Genomic DNA, 16654 nt, shown 5'->3' with positions numbered 1-16654 from the left:
CACTTTCCCCGCAACCCCCCCCCCTCCCCCCCTGAAACTCATATCACAGCAATCGCTGCTCGCTGGCACTCCTGGAAAGGCAAAAACACATCAAACCCTTTATTACCGCATCATTTCACAGTACTGTTATACAACAGTTAGGCTCAAGAGCTGACACTCCTGAACCCCAATACATGGATCAGGGGTAACCCAACGGGCTTCACCTTTATTGTGAGCCTGGTTACACCCTCACCGTCACAGTGTGACAAAGACGTGCCTGTGTGTGGGTGATATGTGACAATGACATGCGTGGTCTGATGTGTGACACTGGCATACATGTGTGTGATGTGTCACAATGAAGTGTGTGATTTGACAATGACATGCATGGGGGTAATGTGTGACAATAACATGCATGTGTGTGTGTGTGTGTGCGAGGTGTGACAATGACATGCGTCTGTGATGTGTGACAATGACGTGTGTGTGGGTGTGTGTGTGATGTGTGTCTGATGTGTGACAATGACGTGTGTGTAATGTGTGACAATGACGTGTGTGTAATGTGTGACAATGACGTGTGTGTAATGTGTGACAATGACGTGTGTGTAATGTGTGACAATGACGTGTGTGTAATGTGTGACAATAACGTTTGTCACTGTTTTGTCTCTTTTCGAACCTCAGGAAAAAGTCTTTGAACTGATGACAAATCTGAGAACCAAACTAGACGCATTACAGACCCAGATATCAAAGTGAGTGACATCCCCAGGGAGCAAGAAGGGGTTAATCATTGCTCTGCGGGTCTCTGGCAGGGAAGGGGTTAATCATTGCTCTGCGGGTCTCTGGCAGGGATGGGGTTAATCATTGTTCTGCGGGTCTCTGGCAGGGAAGCGGTTAATCATTGCTCTGCGGGTTTCTGGCAGGGAAGGGGTTAATCATTGCTCTGCAGGTCTCGCAGGGAAAGGGTTAATTATTGCTCTGCAGGTTTCTGGCAGGGAAGGGGTTAATCATTGCTCTGCAGGTCTCGCAGGGAAAGGGTTAATTAACGCTCTGCAGGTTTCTGGCAGGGAAGGGGTTAATCATTGCTCTGCAGGTCTCGCAGGGAAGGGGTTAATCATTGCTCTGCAGGTCTCTGGCAGGGAAGGGGTTAATCACTGTCCCCCCTCAGGTATCTCTCTGATAGAGGAGACGCTGTCACTAAAGCAGCAAAACAGCCTCATGTGGTGAGTGTCAAGAACTTCCCCTCACCTATCCCCCCCACCTCACCTCCCTCCCCCTCACATCGCCCCCTCACCTATCCCCCCAACGCTCCCCCCTCACCTCTCCCCCTCAACCCCTCCCACATATCTCCCACCTCACCGCCCCACTGCTCCCCCTCTCCGCTCCCCCCCTCACCTATCCCTCCACTCAACTCTCCTCCCTACCACCCCCCCTCACCTCTCCCCCCCACCACCCCCCTCTCCCCCCCACCACCCCCCCTCACCTCTCCTCCCCTCTCCCGACCCACGTTTCCCCCCCTCACCTCTTCACCTCAACCTCCCTACCTCTACCCTCTCTACCCCTCCCCTCACCTCTACCCCCCTCTACCCCTCACCTCTACCCCTCCCCCTCAACCCCCTTTCCCTCTCCCCTCCTCACCTGTCCCCTCAACCCACCTCACCTCCCCCCCACATCTACCACCCTCACCTGTCCCCTCTCCTTCCTCAACTCCCCTCACCTATCCCCCCTATCTCCTGTCTGCTTTTCACTCTCCTCTCTCTGCCTCATTCTCCCTCACACTCTCCCCCTTCGGCTGCGGCCACGCTGCCACTGACCGCGCTCATGCTTGAGAGCGATGACATCACCAGCTCCCCAAGCATGAGCGCCGGGTGTCCGCGCTATTTTGAGCGCGCTTCAAACGCTCTTTTTTTTGTCTCCCCGAGCGCCAGGCTTGGGAGAGCGTGTGTGCGCACCGCGTGAGCGGGGGCGGGACAATTTCAATTGCAGGAACTAAACTGTGGCCGGGCAGGGAGCAGGCGAAGCGCTCACTGTGCGAACCGCTAACGTGACGCGCTCGCGAGCGGCAAAATCAAATTTGCTTGCTCTAACCGCCGAGTGGGCGCAGGCGGTCGCTCACGCTGGCCACACATATTGCCGCAATGTGTTTCATCGCGGCCAGCGTGAGCGAGCGCCCGCCCACTCAGCGCCACCCTGGCCGAGGCCACACACACACACACACACACACACACACACACACACACACACACACACACACACACACAGACAGACAGACAGACAGACACACACACACACACACACACACACACACACACACACACTCTCCTCCCAATTTCTCCCACACTCGCACCGCCCTTTTCTCTCACACTTTCTCCCTTGCTCTCTCCCACTCACTCCAACACTATCTCCTCTTCACACTCTCCCCCCTCTCTCTTTGCACTTTCCTCTCCCCCTCACAATCTCTCCTCTCTCCCTCCCCCTTAATCCTCCCTTTCCCCCAACTCTTTCTTTTTATTTTTATTAGGCATTTAGGTAGATATGCAGTGACAGCATGCGATAGAGCCTAACATTTTCAAAACCACAATTTTTTTGGGGGAAAACAGGTAGACAACCGCAGTTGTCAGTAGAAGATGGGGGAGTGCCTTCAGAGAGGGAAGGCAGAGGGGAAGGGGACTGGAAGGATGAGGGGGGGGGTGGGGGACCCATCTGGCTGTTGTCCCCCCACTCTTTCTTATCCCCCTCATCCCCCTCATCCCCCTCTCTGCCTCATCATTACCCCCCCTGCATACTCTCTACCTCACTCCCCCTTCCACCATTGCACTCTCCCCATTACCCACACACCCTTCTCTCCCCCTGCCCTCCCCACACACCCTTCTCTCCCCCTTTCTCTCCCCCCTTCCCCCTTCTCTCCCCCCTTCCCCCTTCTCTCCCCTTCCCCCCCTTCTCTCCCCCCACACCCCCTTCTCTCCCCCCACACCCCCTTCTCTCCCCCCACACCCCCTTCTCTCCCCTCTCACCCTTCTTCCCCCCTCACCCCCTTCTCTCCCCCCTCACCCTTCTATCCCCCCTCACCCTTCTCTTCCCCCCTCGCCCTTCTCTTCCCCCCCTCGCCCTTCTCTTCCCCCCCTCGCCCTTCTCTTCCCCCCTTCGCCCTTCTCTTCCCCCCCTCGCCATTCTCTGCGCCCCTCGCCTTCTCTGCCCCCCCTTGTCTTCTCTGCCCCCACGCCCTTCTCTGTCCCCCCACGCCCTTCTCTGTCGCCCCACTCCCTTACTGTCCCCCCACATCCTTCTCTCCCCCCTCACCCTACTCCCCCCTCACCCTACTCTCCCCCCTCTCCCTTCTCTCCCCCTCACCCTTCTCTCCCCCTCACCCTTCTCTCCCCCTCACCCTTCTCTCCCCCCCCACCCTTCTCTCCCACCCTCTCCCTACTCTCCCCCTCTCCCTTCTCCCCCCCTCTCCCTTCTCCCCCCCTCTCCCTTCTCCCCCCCCTCTCCCTTCTCTCCCCCCTCTCCCTTCTCTCCCCCTCACCCTTCTCTCCCCCTCACCCTTCTCTCCCCCTCACCCTTCTCTCCCCCCCCACCCTTCTCTCCCGCCCTCTCCCTACTCTCCCCCTCTCCCTTCTCCCCCCCTCTCCCTTCTCCCCCCCTCTCCCTTCTCCCCCTTCTCTCCCCCCTCTCCCTTCTCTCCCCCCTCTCCCTTCTCTCCCCCCTCCCCCTTCTCTCCCCCCTCCCCCTTCTCTCCCCCCTCCCCCTTCTCTCCCCCCTCCCCCTTCTCTCCCCCCCTCACCCTTCTCTCCCCCCCATTACCCTTCTCTCCCCCCCATTACCCTTCTCTCCCCCCCATTACCCTTCTCTCCCCCCCATTACCCTTCTCTCCCCCCCATTACCCTTCTCTCCCCCCCATTACCCTTCCCTCCCCCCTCGCCCTTCCCTCCCCCCTCGCCCTTCCATCCCCCCTCGCCCTTCTCTTCCCCCCTCGCCCTTCTCTTCCCCCCTCGCCCTTCTCTTCCCCCCTCGCCCTTCTCTTCCCCCCCTCGCCCTTCTCTTCCCCCCCTCGCCCTTCTCTTCCCCCCCTCGCCCTTCTCTTCCCCCCTCGCCCTTCTCTTCCCCCCTCGCCCTTCTCTTCCCCCCTCGCCCTTCTCTTCCCCCCCTCGCCCTTTTCTTCCCCCCTCGCCCTTCTCTTCCCCCCCTCGCCCTTCTCTTCCCCCCTCGCCCTTCTCTTCCCCCCTCGCCCTTCTCTTCCCACCCTCGCCCTTCTCTTCCCCCCTCGCCCTTCTCTTCCCCCCTCGCCCTTCTCTTCCCCCCTCGCCCTTCTCTTCCCCCCTCGCCCTTCTCTTCCCCCCTCGCCCTTCTCTTCCCCCCTCGCCCTTCTCTTCCCCCCTCGCCCTTCTCTTCCCCCCTCGCCCTTCTCTTCCCCCCTCGCCCTTCTCTTCCCCCCTCGCCCTTCTCTTCCCCCCTCGCCCTTCTCTTCCCCCCCTCGCCCTTCTCTTCCCCCCCTCGCCCTTCTCTGCCCCCCCCTCGCCTTCTCTGCCCCCCTCGCCTTCTCTGCCCCCCTCGCCTTCTCTGTCCCCCCGCCCTTCTCTGTCCCCCCGCCCTTCTCTGTCCCCCCGCCCTTCTCTGTCCCCCCGCCCTTTTCTGTCCCCCCACGCCCTTCTCTGTCCCCCCACGCCCTTCTCTGTCCCCCCACGCCCTTCTCTGTCCCCCCACGCCCTTCTCTGTCCCCCCACGCCCTTCTCTGTCCCCCCACGCCCTTCTCTGTCCCCCCACGCCCTTCTCTGTCCCCCCACACCCTTCTCTGTCCCCCCTCTCCCTTCTCTCCCCCCTCACCCTACTCTCCCCCCCTCTCCCTTATCTCCCCCCTCACCCTACTCTCCCTTCTCTCCCCCCCCTCTCCCTTCTCTCCCCCTCACCCTTCTCTCCCCCCCCACCCTTCTCTCCCCCCTCACCCTTCTCTCCCCCCCTCACCCTTCTCTCCCCCCCTCACCCTTCTCTCCCCCCCATTACCCTTCTCTCCCCCCCATTACCCTTCTCTTCCCCCCCATTACCCTTCTCTCCCCCTCACCCTTCTCTCCCCCCCCTCTCCCTTCTCTCCCCCTCACCCTTCTCTCCCCCCTCTCCCTTCTCTCCCCCCTTACCCTACTCTCCCCCCCTCGCCCTTCTCTTCCCCCCCTCGCCCTTCTCTTCCCCCCCTCGCCCTTCTCTTCCCCCCTCGCCCTTCTCTTCCCCCCTCGCCCTTCTCTTCCCCCCTCGCCCTTCTCTTCCCCCCCTCGCCCTTCTCTTCCCCCCCTCGCCCTTCTCTTCCCCCCCTCGCCCTTCTCTGCCCCCCCCTCGCCCTTCTCTGCCCCCCTCGCCTTCTCTGCCCCCCTCGCCTTCTCTGTCCCCCCGCCCTTCTCTGTCCCCCCGCCCTTCTCTGTCCCCCCGCCCTTCTCTGTCCCCCCGCCCTTCTCTGTCCCCCCGCCCTTTTCTGTCCCCCCCCGCCCTTCTCTGTCCCCCCACGCCCATCTCTGTCCCCCCACGCCCTTCTCTGTCCCCCACGCCCTTCTCTGTCCCCCCACGCCCTTCTCTGTCCCCCCACGCCCTTCTCTGTCCCCCCTCACCCTACTCTCCCCCCCTCTCCCTTCTCTCCCCCCGCACCCTACTCTCCCCCCCTCTCCCTTCTCTCCCCCCTCACCCTACTCTCCCTTCTCTCCCCCCCCCTCTCCCTTCTCTCCCCCTCACCGTTCTCTCCCCCCCCACCCTTCTCTCCCCCCTCACCCTTCTCTCCCCCCCTCACCCTTCTCTCCCCCCCTCACCCTTCTCTCCCCCCCTCACCCTTCTCTCCCCCCCATTACCCTTCTCTCCCCCCCATTACCCTTCTCTCCCCCCCATTACCCTTCTCTCCCCCCCATTACCCTTCTCTCACCCTTCTCCCCCCCTCACCCTTCTATCCCCCCTTACTGTCCCCCCACATCCTTCTCTCCCCCCTCACCCTACTCCCCCCCTCACCCTACTCTCCCCCCTCACCCTACTCTCCCCCCTCACCCTTCTCTCACCCTTCTCTCCCCCTCACCCTTCTCTCCCCCTCACCCTTCTCTCCCCCCCCACCCTTCTCTCCCGCCCTCTCCCTACTCTCCCCCTCTCCCTTCTCTCCCCCCTCTCCCTTCTCTCCCCCCTCCCCCTTCTCTCCCCCCTCCCCCTTCTCTCCCCCCCTCACCCTTCTCTCCCCCCCCCATTACCCTTCTCTCCCCCCCATTACCCTTCTCTCTCCCCCCATTACCCTTCCCTCCCCCCTCACCCTTCTATCCCCCCTCGCCCTTCTCTTCCCCCCTCGCCCTTCTCTTCCCCCCTCGCCCTTCTCTTCCCTCCTCGCCCTTCTCTTCTCCCCCTCGCCCTTCTCTTCCCCCCTCACCCTTCTCTTCCCCCCTCACCCTTCTCTTCCCCCCTCACCCTTCTCTTCCCCCCTCGCCCTTCTCTTCCCCCCCTCGCCTTCTCTGCCCCCCTCGCCTTCTCTGCCCCCCCTAACCTTCTCTGCCCCCACGCCCTTCTCTGTCCCCCTACGCCCTTCTCTGTCCCCCCACGCCCTTCTCTGTCCCCCCACACCCTTTTCTCCCCCCTCACCCTTCTCTCCCCCTCACCCTTCTCTCCCCCTCACCCTTCTCTCCCCCCCACCCTTCTCTCCCCCACACCCTTCTCTCTCCCCCTCTCCCTTCTCCCCCCTCTCCCTTCTCTCCCCCCTCTCCCTTCTCTCCCCCCTCCCCCTTCTCTCCCCCCTCCCCCTTCGCTCCCCTCTACCCCCCTCTCCCTTCTCTCCCCCCCTCACCCTTCTCTCCCCCCCCTCACCCTTCTCTCCACCCCCATTACCCTTCTCTCCCCCCCATTACCCTTCTCTCCCCCCCATTACCCTTCCCTCCCCCCTCGCCCTTCCCTCCCCCCTCGCCCTTCCATCCCCCCTCGCCCTTCCATCCCCCCTCGCCCTTCTCTTCCCCCCTCGCCCTTCTCTTCCCCCCTCGCCCTTCTCTTCCCCCCTCTCCCTTCTCTTCCCCCCTCGCCCTTCTCTTCCCCCCCTCGCCCTTCTCTTCCCCCCCTCGCCCTTCTCTTCCCCCCCGCCCTTCTCTGTCCCCCGCCCTTCTCTGTCCCCCCGTCCTTCTCTGTCCCCCCGCCCTTCTCTGTCCCCCCGCCCTTCTCTGTCCCCCCGCCCTTCTCTGCCCCCCTCGCCTTCTCTGCCCCCCCTAACCTTCTCTGCCCCCACGCCCTTCTCTGTCCCCCTACGCCCTTCTCTGTCCCCCCACGCCCTTCTCTGTCCCCCCACACCCTTTTCTCCCCCTCGCCCTTCCCTCCCCCCTCGCCCTTCTCTTCCCCCCTCGCCCTTCTCTTCCCCCCTCGCCCTTCTCTTCCCCCCTCGCCCTTCTCTTCCCCCCCTCGCCCTTCTCTTCCCCCCCTCGCCCTTCTCTTCCCCCCTCGCCCTTCTCTTCCCTCCTCGCCCTTCTCTTCTCCCCCTCGCCCTTCTCTTCCCCCCTCACCCTTCTCTTCCCCCCTCGCCCTTCTCTTCCCCCCCTCGCCATTCTCTGCCCCCCTCGCCTTCTCTGCCCCCCTCGCCTTCTCTGCCCCCCCTAACCTTCTCTGCCCCCACGCCCTTCTCTGTCCCCCTACGCCCTTCTCTGTCCCCCCACGCCCTTCTCTGTCCCCCCACACCCTTTTCTCCCCCCTCACCCTTCTCTCCCCCTCACCCTTCTCTCCCCCTCACCCTTCTCTCCCCCTCACCCTTCTCTCCCCCCCACCCTTCTCTCCCCCACACCCTTCTCTCTCCCCCTCTCCCTTCTCCCCCCTCTCCCTTCTCTCCCCCCTCTCCCTTCTCTCCCCCCTCCCCCTTCTCTCCCCCCTCCCCCTTCGCTCCCCTCTACCCCCCTCTCCCTTCTCTCCCCCCCTCACCCTTCTCTCCCCCCCCTCACCCTTCTCTCCCCCCCCATTACCCTTCTCTCCCCCCCATTACCCTTCTCTCCCCCCCATTACCCTTCCCTCCCCCCTCGCCCTTCCCTCCCCCCTCGCCCTTCCATCCCCCCTCGCCCTTCTCTTCCCCCCTCGCCCTTCTCTTCCCCCTCGCCCTTCTCTTCCCCCCTCGCCCTTCTCTTCCCCCCTCGCCCTTCTCTTCCCCCCCTCGCCCTTCTCTTCCCCCCCTCGCCCTTCTCTTCCCCCCCGCCCTTCTCTGTCCCCCCGCCCTTCTCTTCCCCCCGCCCTTCTCTGTCCCCCCGTCCTTCTCTGTCCCCCCGCCCTTCTCTGTCCCCCCGCCCTTCTCTGTCCCCCCACGCCCTTCTCTGTCCCCCCACGCCCTTCTCTGTCCCCCCACGCCCTTCTCTGTCCCCCCACACCCTTCTCTGTCCCCCCTCACCCTACTCTCCCCCCCTCTCCCTTCTCTCCCCCCTTACCCTACTCTCCCCCCCTCGCCCTTCTCTTCCCCCCCTCGCCCTTCTCTTCCCCCCTCGCCCTTCTCTTCCCCCCTCGCCCTTCTCTTCCCCCCTCGCCCTTCTCTTCCCCCCTCGCCCTTCTCTTCCCCCCCTCGCCCTTCTCTGCCCCCCCTCGCCCTTCTCTGCCCCCCCTCGCCCTTCTCTGCCCCCCCTCGCCCTTCTCTGCCCCCCTCGCCTTATCTGTCCCCCCGCCCTTCTCTGTCCACCCGCCCTTCTCTGTCCCCCCGCCCTTCTCTGTCCCCCCACGCCCTTCTCTGTCCCCCCGCCCTTCTCTGTCTCCCCACGCCCTTCTCTGTCCCCCCACGCCCTTCTCTGTCCCCCCTCACCCTACTCTCCCCCCCTCTCCCTTCTCTCCCCCCTCACCCTACTCTCCCCCCCTCTCCCTTCTCTCCCCCCTCACCCTACTCTCCCTTCTCTCCCCCCCCTCTCCCTTCTCTCCCCCTCAACCTTCTCTCCCACCCCCCCCTTCTCTCCCCCCTCACCCTTCTCTCCCCCCTCACCCTTCTCTCCCCCCTCACCCTTCTCTCCCCCCCTCACCCTTCTCTCCCCCCCTCACCCTTCTCTCCCCCCCTCACCCTTCTCTCCCCCCCTCACCCTTCTCTCCCCCCCATTACCCTTCTCTCCCCCCCATTACCCTTCTCTCCCGCCCATTACCCTTCTCTCCCCCCCATTACCCTTCTCTCCCCCCCATTACCCTTCTCTCACCCTTCTCCCCCCCTCACCCTTCTCTCCCCCAATTACCCTTCTCTCCCCATCACCCTTCTCTCCCCCTCATTACCCTTCTCTCCCCCATCACCCTACTCTCCCTTCTCTCCCCCCCCTCTCCCTTCTCACCCTTCTCTCCCCCCCCACCTTTCTCTCCCCCCCCACCCTTCTCTCCCCCCCTCACCCTTCTCTCCCCCCCATTACCCTTCTCTCCCGCCCATTACCCTTCTCTCCCCCCCCATTACCCTTCTCTTCCCCCCCCCCCATTACCCTTCTCTCCCCCCCCCCATTACCCTTCTCTCACCCTTCTCCCCCCCTCACCCTTCTCTCCCCTCACCCTTCTCTCTCCCAATTACCCTTCTCTCCCCATCACCCTTTTCTCCCCCTCATTACCCTTCTCTCCCCCCCATTACCCTTCTCTCCCCCCCATTACCCTTCTCTCTCCCCCCTCACCCTTCTCTCCCCCCTATTACCCGTCTCTCCCCACCATTACCCTTCTCTCCCCCCCATTACCCTTCTCTCCCCCCCATTACCCTTCTCTCCCCCCCATTACCCTTCTCTCCCCCCCATTACCCTTCTCTCCCCCCCATTACCCTTCCCTCCCCCCTCGCCCTTCCATCCCCCCTCGCCCTTCTCTTCCCCCCTCGCCCTTCTCTTCCCCCTCGCCCTTCTCTTCCCCCCTCGCCCTTCTCTTCCCCCCTCGCCCTTCTCTTCCCCCCCTCGCCCTTCTCTTCCCCCCCTCGCCCTTCTCTTCCCCCCCTCGCCCTTCTCTTCCCCCCCGCCCTTCTCTGTCCCCCCGCCCTTCTCTGTCCCCCCGTCCTTCTGTCCCCCCGCCCTTCTCTGTCCCCCCGCCCTTCTCTGTCCCCCCGCCCTTCTCTGTCCCCCCGCCCTTCTCTGTCCCCCCGCCCTTCTCTGTCCCCCCCCCGCCCTTCTCTGTCCCCCCACGCCCTTCTCTGTCCCCCCACGCCCTTCTCTGTCCCCCCACGCCCTTCTCTGTCCCCCCACGCCCTTCTCTCCCCCCCTCTCCCTTCTCTCCCCCCTTACCCTACTCTCCCCCCCTCGCCCTTCTCTTCCCCCCCTCGCCCTTCTCTTCCCCCCTCGCCCTTCTCTTCCCCCCTCGCCCTTCTCTTCCCCCCCTCGCCCTTCTCTTCCCCCTCGCCCTTCTCTTCCCCCCCTCGCCCTTCTCTGCCCCCCCTCGCCCTTCTCTGCCCCCCCTCGCCCTTCTCTGTCCCCCCGCCCTTCTCTGTCCACCCGCCCTTCTCTGTCCCCCCGCCCTTCTCTGTCCCCCCGCCCTTCTCTGTCCCCCCGCCCTTCTCTGTCTCCCCACGCCCTTCTCTGTCCCCCCACGCCCTTCTCTGTCCCCCCACGCCCTTCTCTGTCCCCCCTCACCCTACTCTCCCCCCCTCTCCCTTCTCTCCCCCCTCACCCTACTCTCCCCCCCCTCTCCCTTCTCTCCCCCCTCACCCTACTCTCCCTTTTCTCCCCCCCCCTCTCCCTTCTCTCCCCCCCCCTCTCCCTTCTCTCCCCCTCACCCTTCTCTCCCACCCCACCCTTCTCTCCCCCCTCACCCTTCTCTCCCCCCTTACCCTTCTCTCCCCCCCTCACCCTTCTCTCCCCCCCTCACCCTTCTCTCCCCCTCACCCTTCTCTCCCCCCCTCACCCTTCTCTCCCCCCCCCTCACCCTTCTCTCCCCCCCATTACCCTTCTCTCCCCCCCATTACCCTTCTCTCCCGCCCATTACCCTTCTCTCCCCCCCATTACCCTTCTCTCCCCCTTCTCCCCCCCTCACCCTTCTCTCCCCCAATTACCCTTCTCTCCCCATCACCCTTCTCTCCCCCTCATTACCCTTCTCTCCCCCATCACCCTACTCTCCCTTCTCTCCCCCCCCTCTCCCTTCTCACCCTTCTCTCCCCCCCCCCACCCTTCTCTCCCCCCCCACCCTTCTCTCCCCCCCCACCCTTCTCTCCCCCCCTCACCCTTCTCTCCCCCCCCATTACCCTTCTCTCCCGCCCATTACCCTTCTCTCCCCCCCCCCATTACCCTTCTCTCCCCCCCCCATTACCCTTCTCTCACCCTTCTCCCCCCCTCACCCTTCTCTCCCCCTCACCCTTCTCTCTCCCAATTACCCTTCTCTCCCCATCACCCTTTTCTCCCCCTCATTACCCTTCTCTCCCCCCCATTACCCTTCTCTCCCCCCCATTACCCTTCTCTCTCCCCCCTCACCCTTCTCTCCCCCCAATTACCCGTCTCTCCCCCCCATTACCCTTCTCTCCCCCCCATTACCCTTCTCTCCCCCCCATTACCCTTCTCTCCCCCCCATTACCCTTCTCTCCCCCCCATTACCCTTCTCTCCCCCCGTCACCCTTTTCTCCCCCCGTCACCCTTTTCTCCCCCCGTCACCCTTTTCTCCCCCCGTCACCCTTTTCTCCCCCCGTCACCCTTTTCTCCCCCCGTCACCCTTTTCTCCCCCCGTCACCCTTTTCTCCCCCGTCACCCTTTTCTCCCCCCGTCACCCTTTTCTCCCCCCGTCACCCTTTTCTCCCCCCGTCACCCTTTTCTCCCCCCGTCACCCTTTTCTCCCCCCGTCACCCTTTTCTCCCCCCGTCACCCTTTTCTCCCCCCGTCACCCTTTTCTCCCCCCGTCACCCTTTTCTCCCCCCGTCACCCTTCTCGCCCCCCGTCACCCTTCTCTCCCCCCACCCTCACCCTTCCCCCTCCCCCCACCCTCACCCTTCCCCCTCCCCCCACCCTTCCCCCTCCCCCCACCCTCACCCCTCCCCCTCACCCCTCCCCCCACCCTCACCCCTCCCCCCACCCTCACCCCTCCCCCCACCCTTCCCACACCCTTCTCTCCCCATCACCATTCTCTCTCCCCCCTCACCCTTCTCCTCCCCCCTCATCCTTCTCTCTCCCCCCCTCACCCCTCACCCTTCTATCTCACCCTTCTCTCTCCCCCCCTCACCCTTCTCTCTCCCCCCTCACCCTTTCTCTCTCCCCCCTCACACTTCTCTCTCCCCCCCTCACCCTTTCTCTCTCCCCCCCTCACCCTTTCTCTCTCCCCCCCTCACACTTCTCTCCCCCTCACCCTTTCTCTCTCCCCCCTTCACCCTTTCTCTCTCCCCCCCTCATCCTTCTCTCTGCCCCCTCCCCCTTTCTCTCTCCCCCTCTCCCCCTTCTCTCTCCCCCCTCACCCTTCTCTCTCACCCCCGCACACTTCTCTCTCCCCCCCTCACCCTTTCTCTCTCCCCCCCTCACCCTTCTCTCTCCCCCCTCACCCTTTCTCTCTCCCCCTCTCCCCCTTCTCTCTCCCCCTCTCCCCCTTCTCTCTCCCCCCTCACACTTCTCTCTCCCCCCCTCACCCTTTCTCTCTCCCCCCTCACCCTTTCTCTCTCCCCCCCTCACCCTTCTCTCTCCCCCCCTCACCCTTTCTCTCTCCCCCTCACCCTTTCTCTCTCCCCCCCTCACCCTTCTCTCTCCCCCCTCACCCTTTCTCTCTCCCCCTCACCATTCTCTCTCCCCCTTCTCTCTCCCCCCTCACCCTTCTCTCTCCCCCTTCTCTCTCTCCCCCCTCACCCTTCTCTCCCCCCTCACCCTTCTCTCTCCCCCCTCACCCTTCTCTCTCCCCCCTCACCCTTCTCTCTCCCCTTCTCTCTCCCCCCCCCCTCACCCTTCTTTCTCCCTTCCCCCTCACCCTTTCTCCCCCCCTCTCCCCTCACAGGGGGATTTCCGCGCCCTGGTTCACCAGTTGGATGAGTCTCAGTATTGTGAGCTCCGCATCGCCGCCCTGGAGGTCCGCAACTTCTATGTGAGTCTCTCTACGGTCTCTCAGTAAGGGACTGTCTCTGTCCGTCTCTCAGTAAGGGGCTGTCTCTGTCCGTCTCTCAGTAAGGGGCTGTCTCTGTCCGTCTCTCAGTAAGTGGCTGTCTCTGTCCGTCTCTCAGTAAGGGGCTGTCTCTGTCCATCTCTCAGTAAGGGACTGTCTCTGTCCGTCTCTCAGTAAGGGACTGTCTCTCTATCCATCTCTCAGTAAGGGACTGTCTCTGTCCGTCTCTTAGTAAGGGGCTGTCTCTGTCCGTCTCTTAGTAAGGGGCTGTCTCTGTCCGTCTCTTAGTAGGGGCTGTCTCTGTCCATCTCTCAGTAAGGGGCTGTCTCTGTCCGTCTCTCAGTAAGGGGCTGTCTCTGTCCGTCTCTTAGTAAGGGGCTGTCTCTGTCCGTCTCTCTGTAAGGGGCTGTCTCTGTCCGTCTCTTAGTAAGGGGCTGTCTCTGTCCGTCTCTTAGTAAGGGACTGTCTCTGTCCGTCTCTCAGTAAGGCTGTCTCTGTCCGTCTCTCAGTAAGGGGCTGTCTCTGTCCGTCTCTCTGTAAGGGACTGTCTCTGTCCGTCTCTTAGTAAGGGACTGTCTCTGTCCGTCTCTCAGTAAGGACTGTCTCTCTGACAGTCTCTCAGTAAGGGACTGTCTCTCTGTCTGTTTCTCAGTAAGGGACTGTCTTTCTGACGGTCTCTCAGTAAGGGACTGTCTCTCTGACGGTCTCTCAGTAAGGGACTGTCTCTCTGTCCATCTCTCAGTAATTGTCTGTCTCTCTGACGGTCTCTCAGTAAGGGACTGTCTCTCTGACGGTCTCTCAGTAAGGGACTGTCTCTCTGTCCATCTCTCAGTAATTGTCTGTCTCTCTGACGGTCTCTCAGTAAGGGACTGTCTCTCTGTCCATCTCTCAGTAATTGTCTGTCTCTCTGACGGTCTCTCAGTAAGGGACTGTCTCTCTGTCCATCTCTCAGTAATTGTCTGTCTCTCTGTCCATCTCTCAGTAAGGACTGTCTCTCTGTCCATCTCTCAGTAAGGGGACTGTCTATATGTTTGTCTCTCACTAAGGGTCTCTCTCTCTGACTGTCTCTCAGTAAGGGGCTGTCTCTCTGACTGTCTCTCTGACTGTCTCGCAGGCCACTCTATATGATGTCATCACCAAGAATTACAGCAAGATAAAGAGACCGCGTGGAGATACCAAGGGACTCATCTACTGAGCAGAGCCTGCACTTGAACTGTGACCTTCACCCTCTGCCCTGACCTCCCCCCCCCCCCCGCCTCCCCCGGCCGCCTCCCCCCCCCCCCCCGGCCCCTGCAGGATACGGGTCTCTAATAAAAATCTGCATGATTCATATCTGTGTAATGTGTGTGGGGAGGGGGAGGGAGGTCAGGGACAGGCCAAACTCTGTCCCCCCCGCCCTGTGTCACACACAGTGTCGCCCCCGCCCTGTGTCACACACACAGTGTCACCGCTCCCCCTGTGTCATACACAGTCACTGCTCCGCCCGTTTAACACAGTGTCACCAATCCGCTGTGTCACCGCTCGCCGTCACACACACAGTGTCACCATTCCCCCCGTATCACTGCTCCCCCGTGTCACACACAGTGTCACCATTCCCCCCGTATCACCGCTCCCCCGTGTCACACACAGTGTCACCATTCCCCCCGTATCACCGCTCCCCCGTGTCACACACAGTGTCCACCATTCCCCCGTATCACCGCTCCCCCGTGTCACACACAGTATCACCAGGCCAAACTCTGTTCCCCCGTGTCACACACACAGTTTCACCGCTCCCCCTGTCATACACAGTCACTGCTCCGCCCGTTTCACACAGTGTCACCAATCCGCCGTGTCACCGCTCCCCATCACACACAGTGTCACCGCTTACCCGTGTCACACAGTGTCACCATTCCCCCCGTATCACCGCTCCCCCGTGTCACACACAGTGTCACCATTACCCCGTATCACCGCTCCCCCGTGTCACACACACACACAGTGTCACCAATCCGCCGTGTCACCGCTCCCCGTCACACACAGTGTCACCGCTTACCCGTGTCACACAGTGTCACCATTCCCCCCGTATCACCGCTCCCCCGTGTCACACACAGTGTCACCATTCCCCCGTATCACCGCTCCCCCGTGTCACACACAGTGTCACCATTCCCCCCGTATCACCGCTCCCCCGTGTCACACACAGTGTCACCATTCCCCCGTATCACCGCTCCCCCGTGTCACACACAGTGTCACCATTCCCCTGTATCACCGCTCCCCCGTGTCACACACACAGTGTCACCATTCCCCCCGTATCACCGCTCCCCCGTGTCACACACACAGTGTCACCATTCCCCCCGTATCACCGCTCCCCCGTGTCACACACAGTGTCACCATTCCCCCTGTATCACCGCTCCCCCGTGTCACACACAGTGTCACCATTCCCCCTGTATCACCGCTCCCCCGTGTCACACACAGTGTCACCATTACCCCGTATCACCGCTCCCCCGTGTCACACACACACAGTGTCACCAATCCGCCGTGTCACCGCTCCCCGTCACACACAGTGTCACCGCTTACCCGTGTCACACAGTGTCACCATTCCCCCCGTATCACCGCTCCCCCGTGTCACACACAGTGTCACCATTCCCCCCGTATCACCGCTCCCCCGTGTCACACACAGTGTCACCATTCCCCCCGTATCACCGCTCCCCCGTGTCACACACAGTGTCACCATTCCCCCTGTATCACCGCTCCCCCGTGTCACACACACAGTGTCACCATTCCCCCCGTATCACCGCTCCCCCGTGTCACACACAGTGTCACCATTCCCCCCGTATCACCGCTCCCCCGTGTCAGTGTCACCACTCCCCCGTGTCACACTCAGTGTCACCATTCCCCCCGTATCACCGCTCCCGTGTCACACACAGTGTCACCATTCCCCCGTATCATCGCTCCCCCGTGTCACACACACAGTGTCACCATTCCCCCCGTATCACCGCTCCCCCGTGTCACACACAGTGTCACCATTCCCCCCGTATCACCGGTCCCCCGTGTCACACACACACACAGTGTCACCATTCCCCCGTATCACCGCTCCCCTGTGTCACACACAGTGTCACCATTCCCCCCGTATCACCGGTCCCCCGTGTCACACACACACACAGTGTCACCATTCCCCCTGTATCACCGCTCCCTTGTCTCTCACACACAGTGCACCGCTCCCCGTCACACACAGTGTCACTGCTCCCGTGTCACACAGTGTCACCGCTCCCCGTCACACACAGTGTCACTGCTCCCGTGTCAGTGTCACCGCTCCCCGTGTCAGTGTCACCGCTCACCGTGTCACCGCTCCCCGTGTCACACACACAGTGCACCGCTCCGTGTCTCACACAAACTGTCACCACTCCCCCTGTGTCACAGTCACTGCTCCCCGTGTCTCACACAAACTGTCACCACTCCCCGTGTCACACAGTGTCACTGCTCCCGTGTCTCACACAAACTGTCACCACTCCCTGTGTCAGTGTCACCGCTCCCCGTGTCACACAGTCACCGCTCCCCGTCACACAGTGTCACCGCTTCCCGTGTTACACACCCACACACAGTGCACCTCTCCCCGTGTCTCACACACAATCACCGCTCCCCCTGGGTCACATACAGTGTCACCGCTCCCCCTGTGTCACACACAGTGTCACTGCTCCCCATGTCACACACAGTCACCGCTCCCACTGTGTCACATAAAGTGTCA

At 62.6% G+C, this 16654-nt stretch overlaps 1 protein-coding gene across 1 annotated transcript in view; it reads left to right on the top strand.

Annotated features, from left to right (window-relative positions):
* PSME1 (proteasome activator subunit 1) overlaps window positions 1–14266 on the top strand; it is a 36049-nt gene extending 21783 nt beyond the window's left edge. Inside the window, exons 9-12 of the mRNA XM_075569046.1 lie at window positions 655–722; window positions 1139–1193; window positions 12832–12918; window positions 14051–14266. Of these exons, the coding sequence (XP_075425161.1) occupies window positions 655–722; window positions 1139–1193; window positions 12832–12918; window positions 14051–14131 (291 nt within the window). The 3' untranslated portion in view covers window positions 14132–14266. The remainder of the gene's footprint in view (window positions 1–654; window positions 723–1138; window positions 1194–12831; window positions 12919–14050) is intronic.
* Window positions 14267–16654: the final 2388 nt, after the last annotated feature.

Source organism: Ascaphus truei, chromosome 13 (genome assembly GCF_040206685.1).
Source record: "Ascaphus truei isolate aAscTru1 chromosome 13, aAscTru1.hap1, whole genome shotgun sequence".
Taxonomy (NCBI): domain Eukaryota; kingdom Metazoa; phylum Chordata; class Amphibia; order Anura; family Ascaphidae; genus Ascaphus; species Ascaphus truei.
This window is presented reverse-complemented; position numbering and strand designations above follow the sequence as displayed.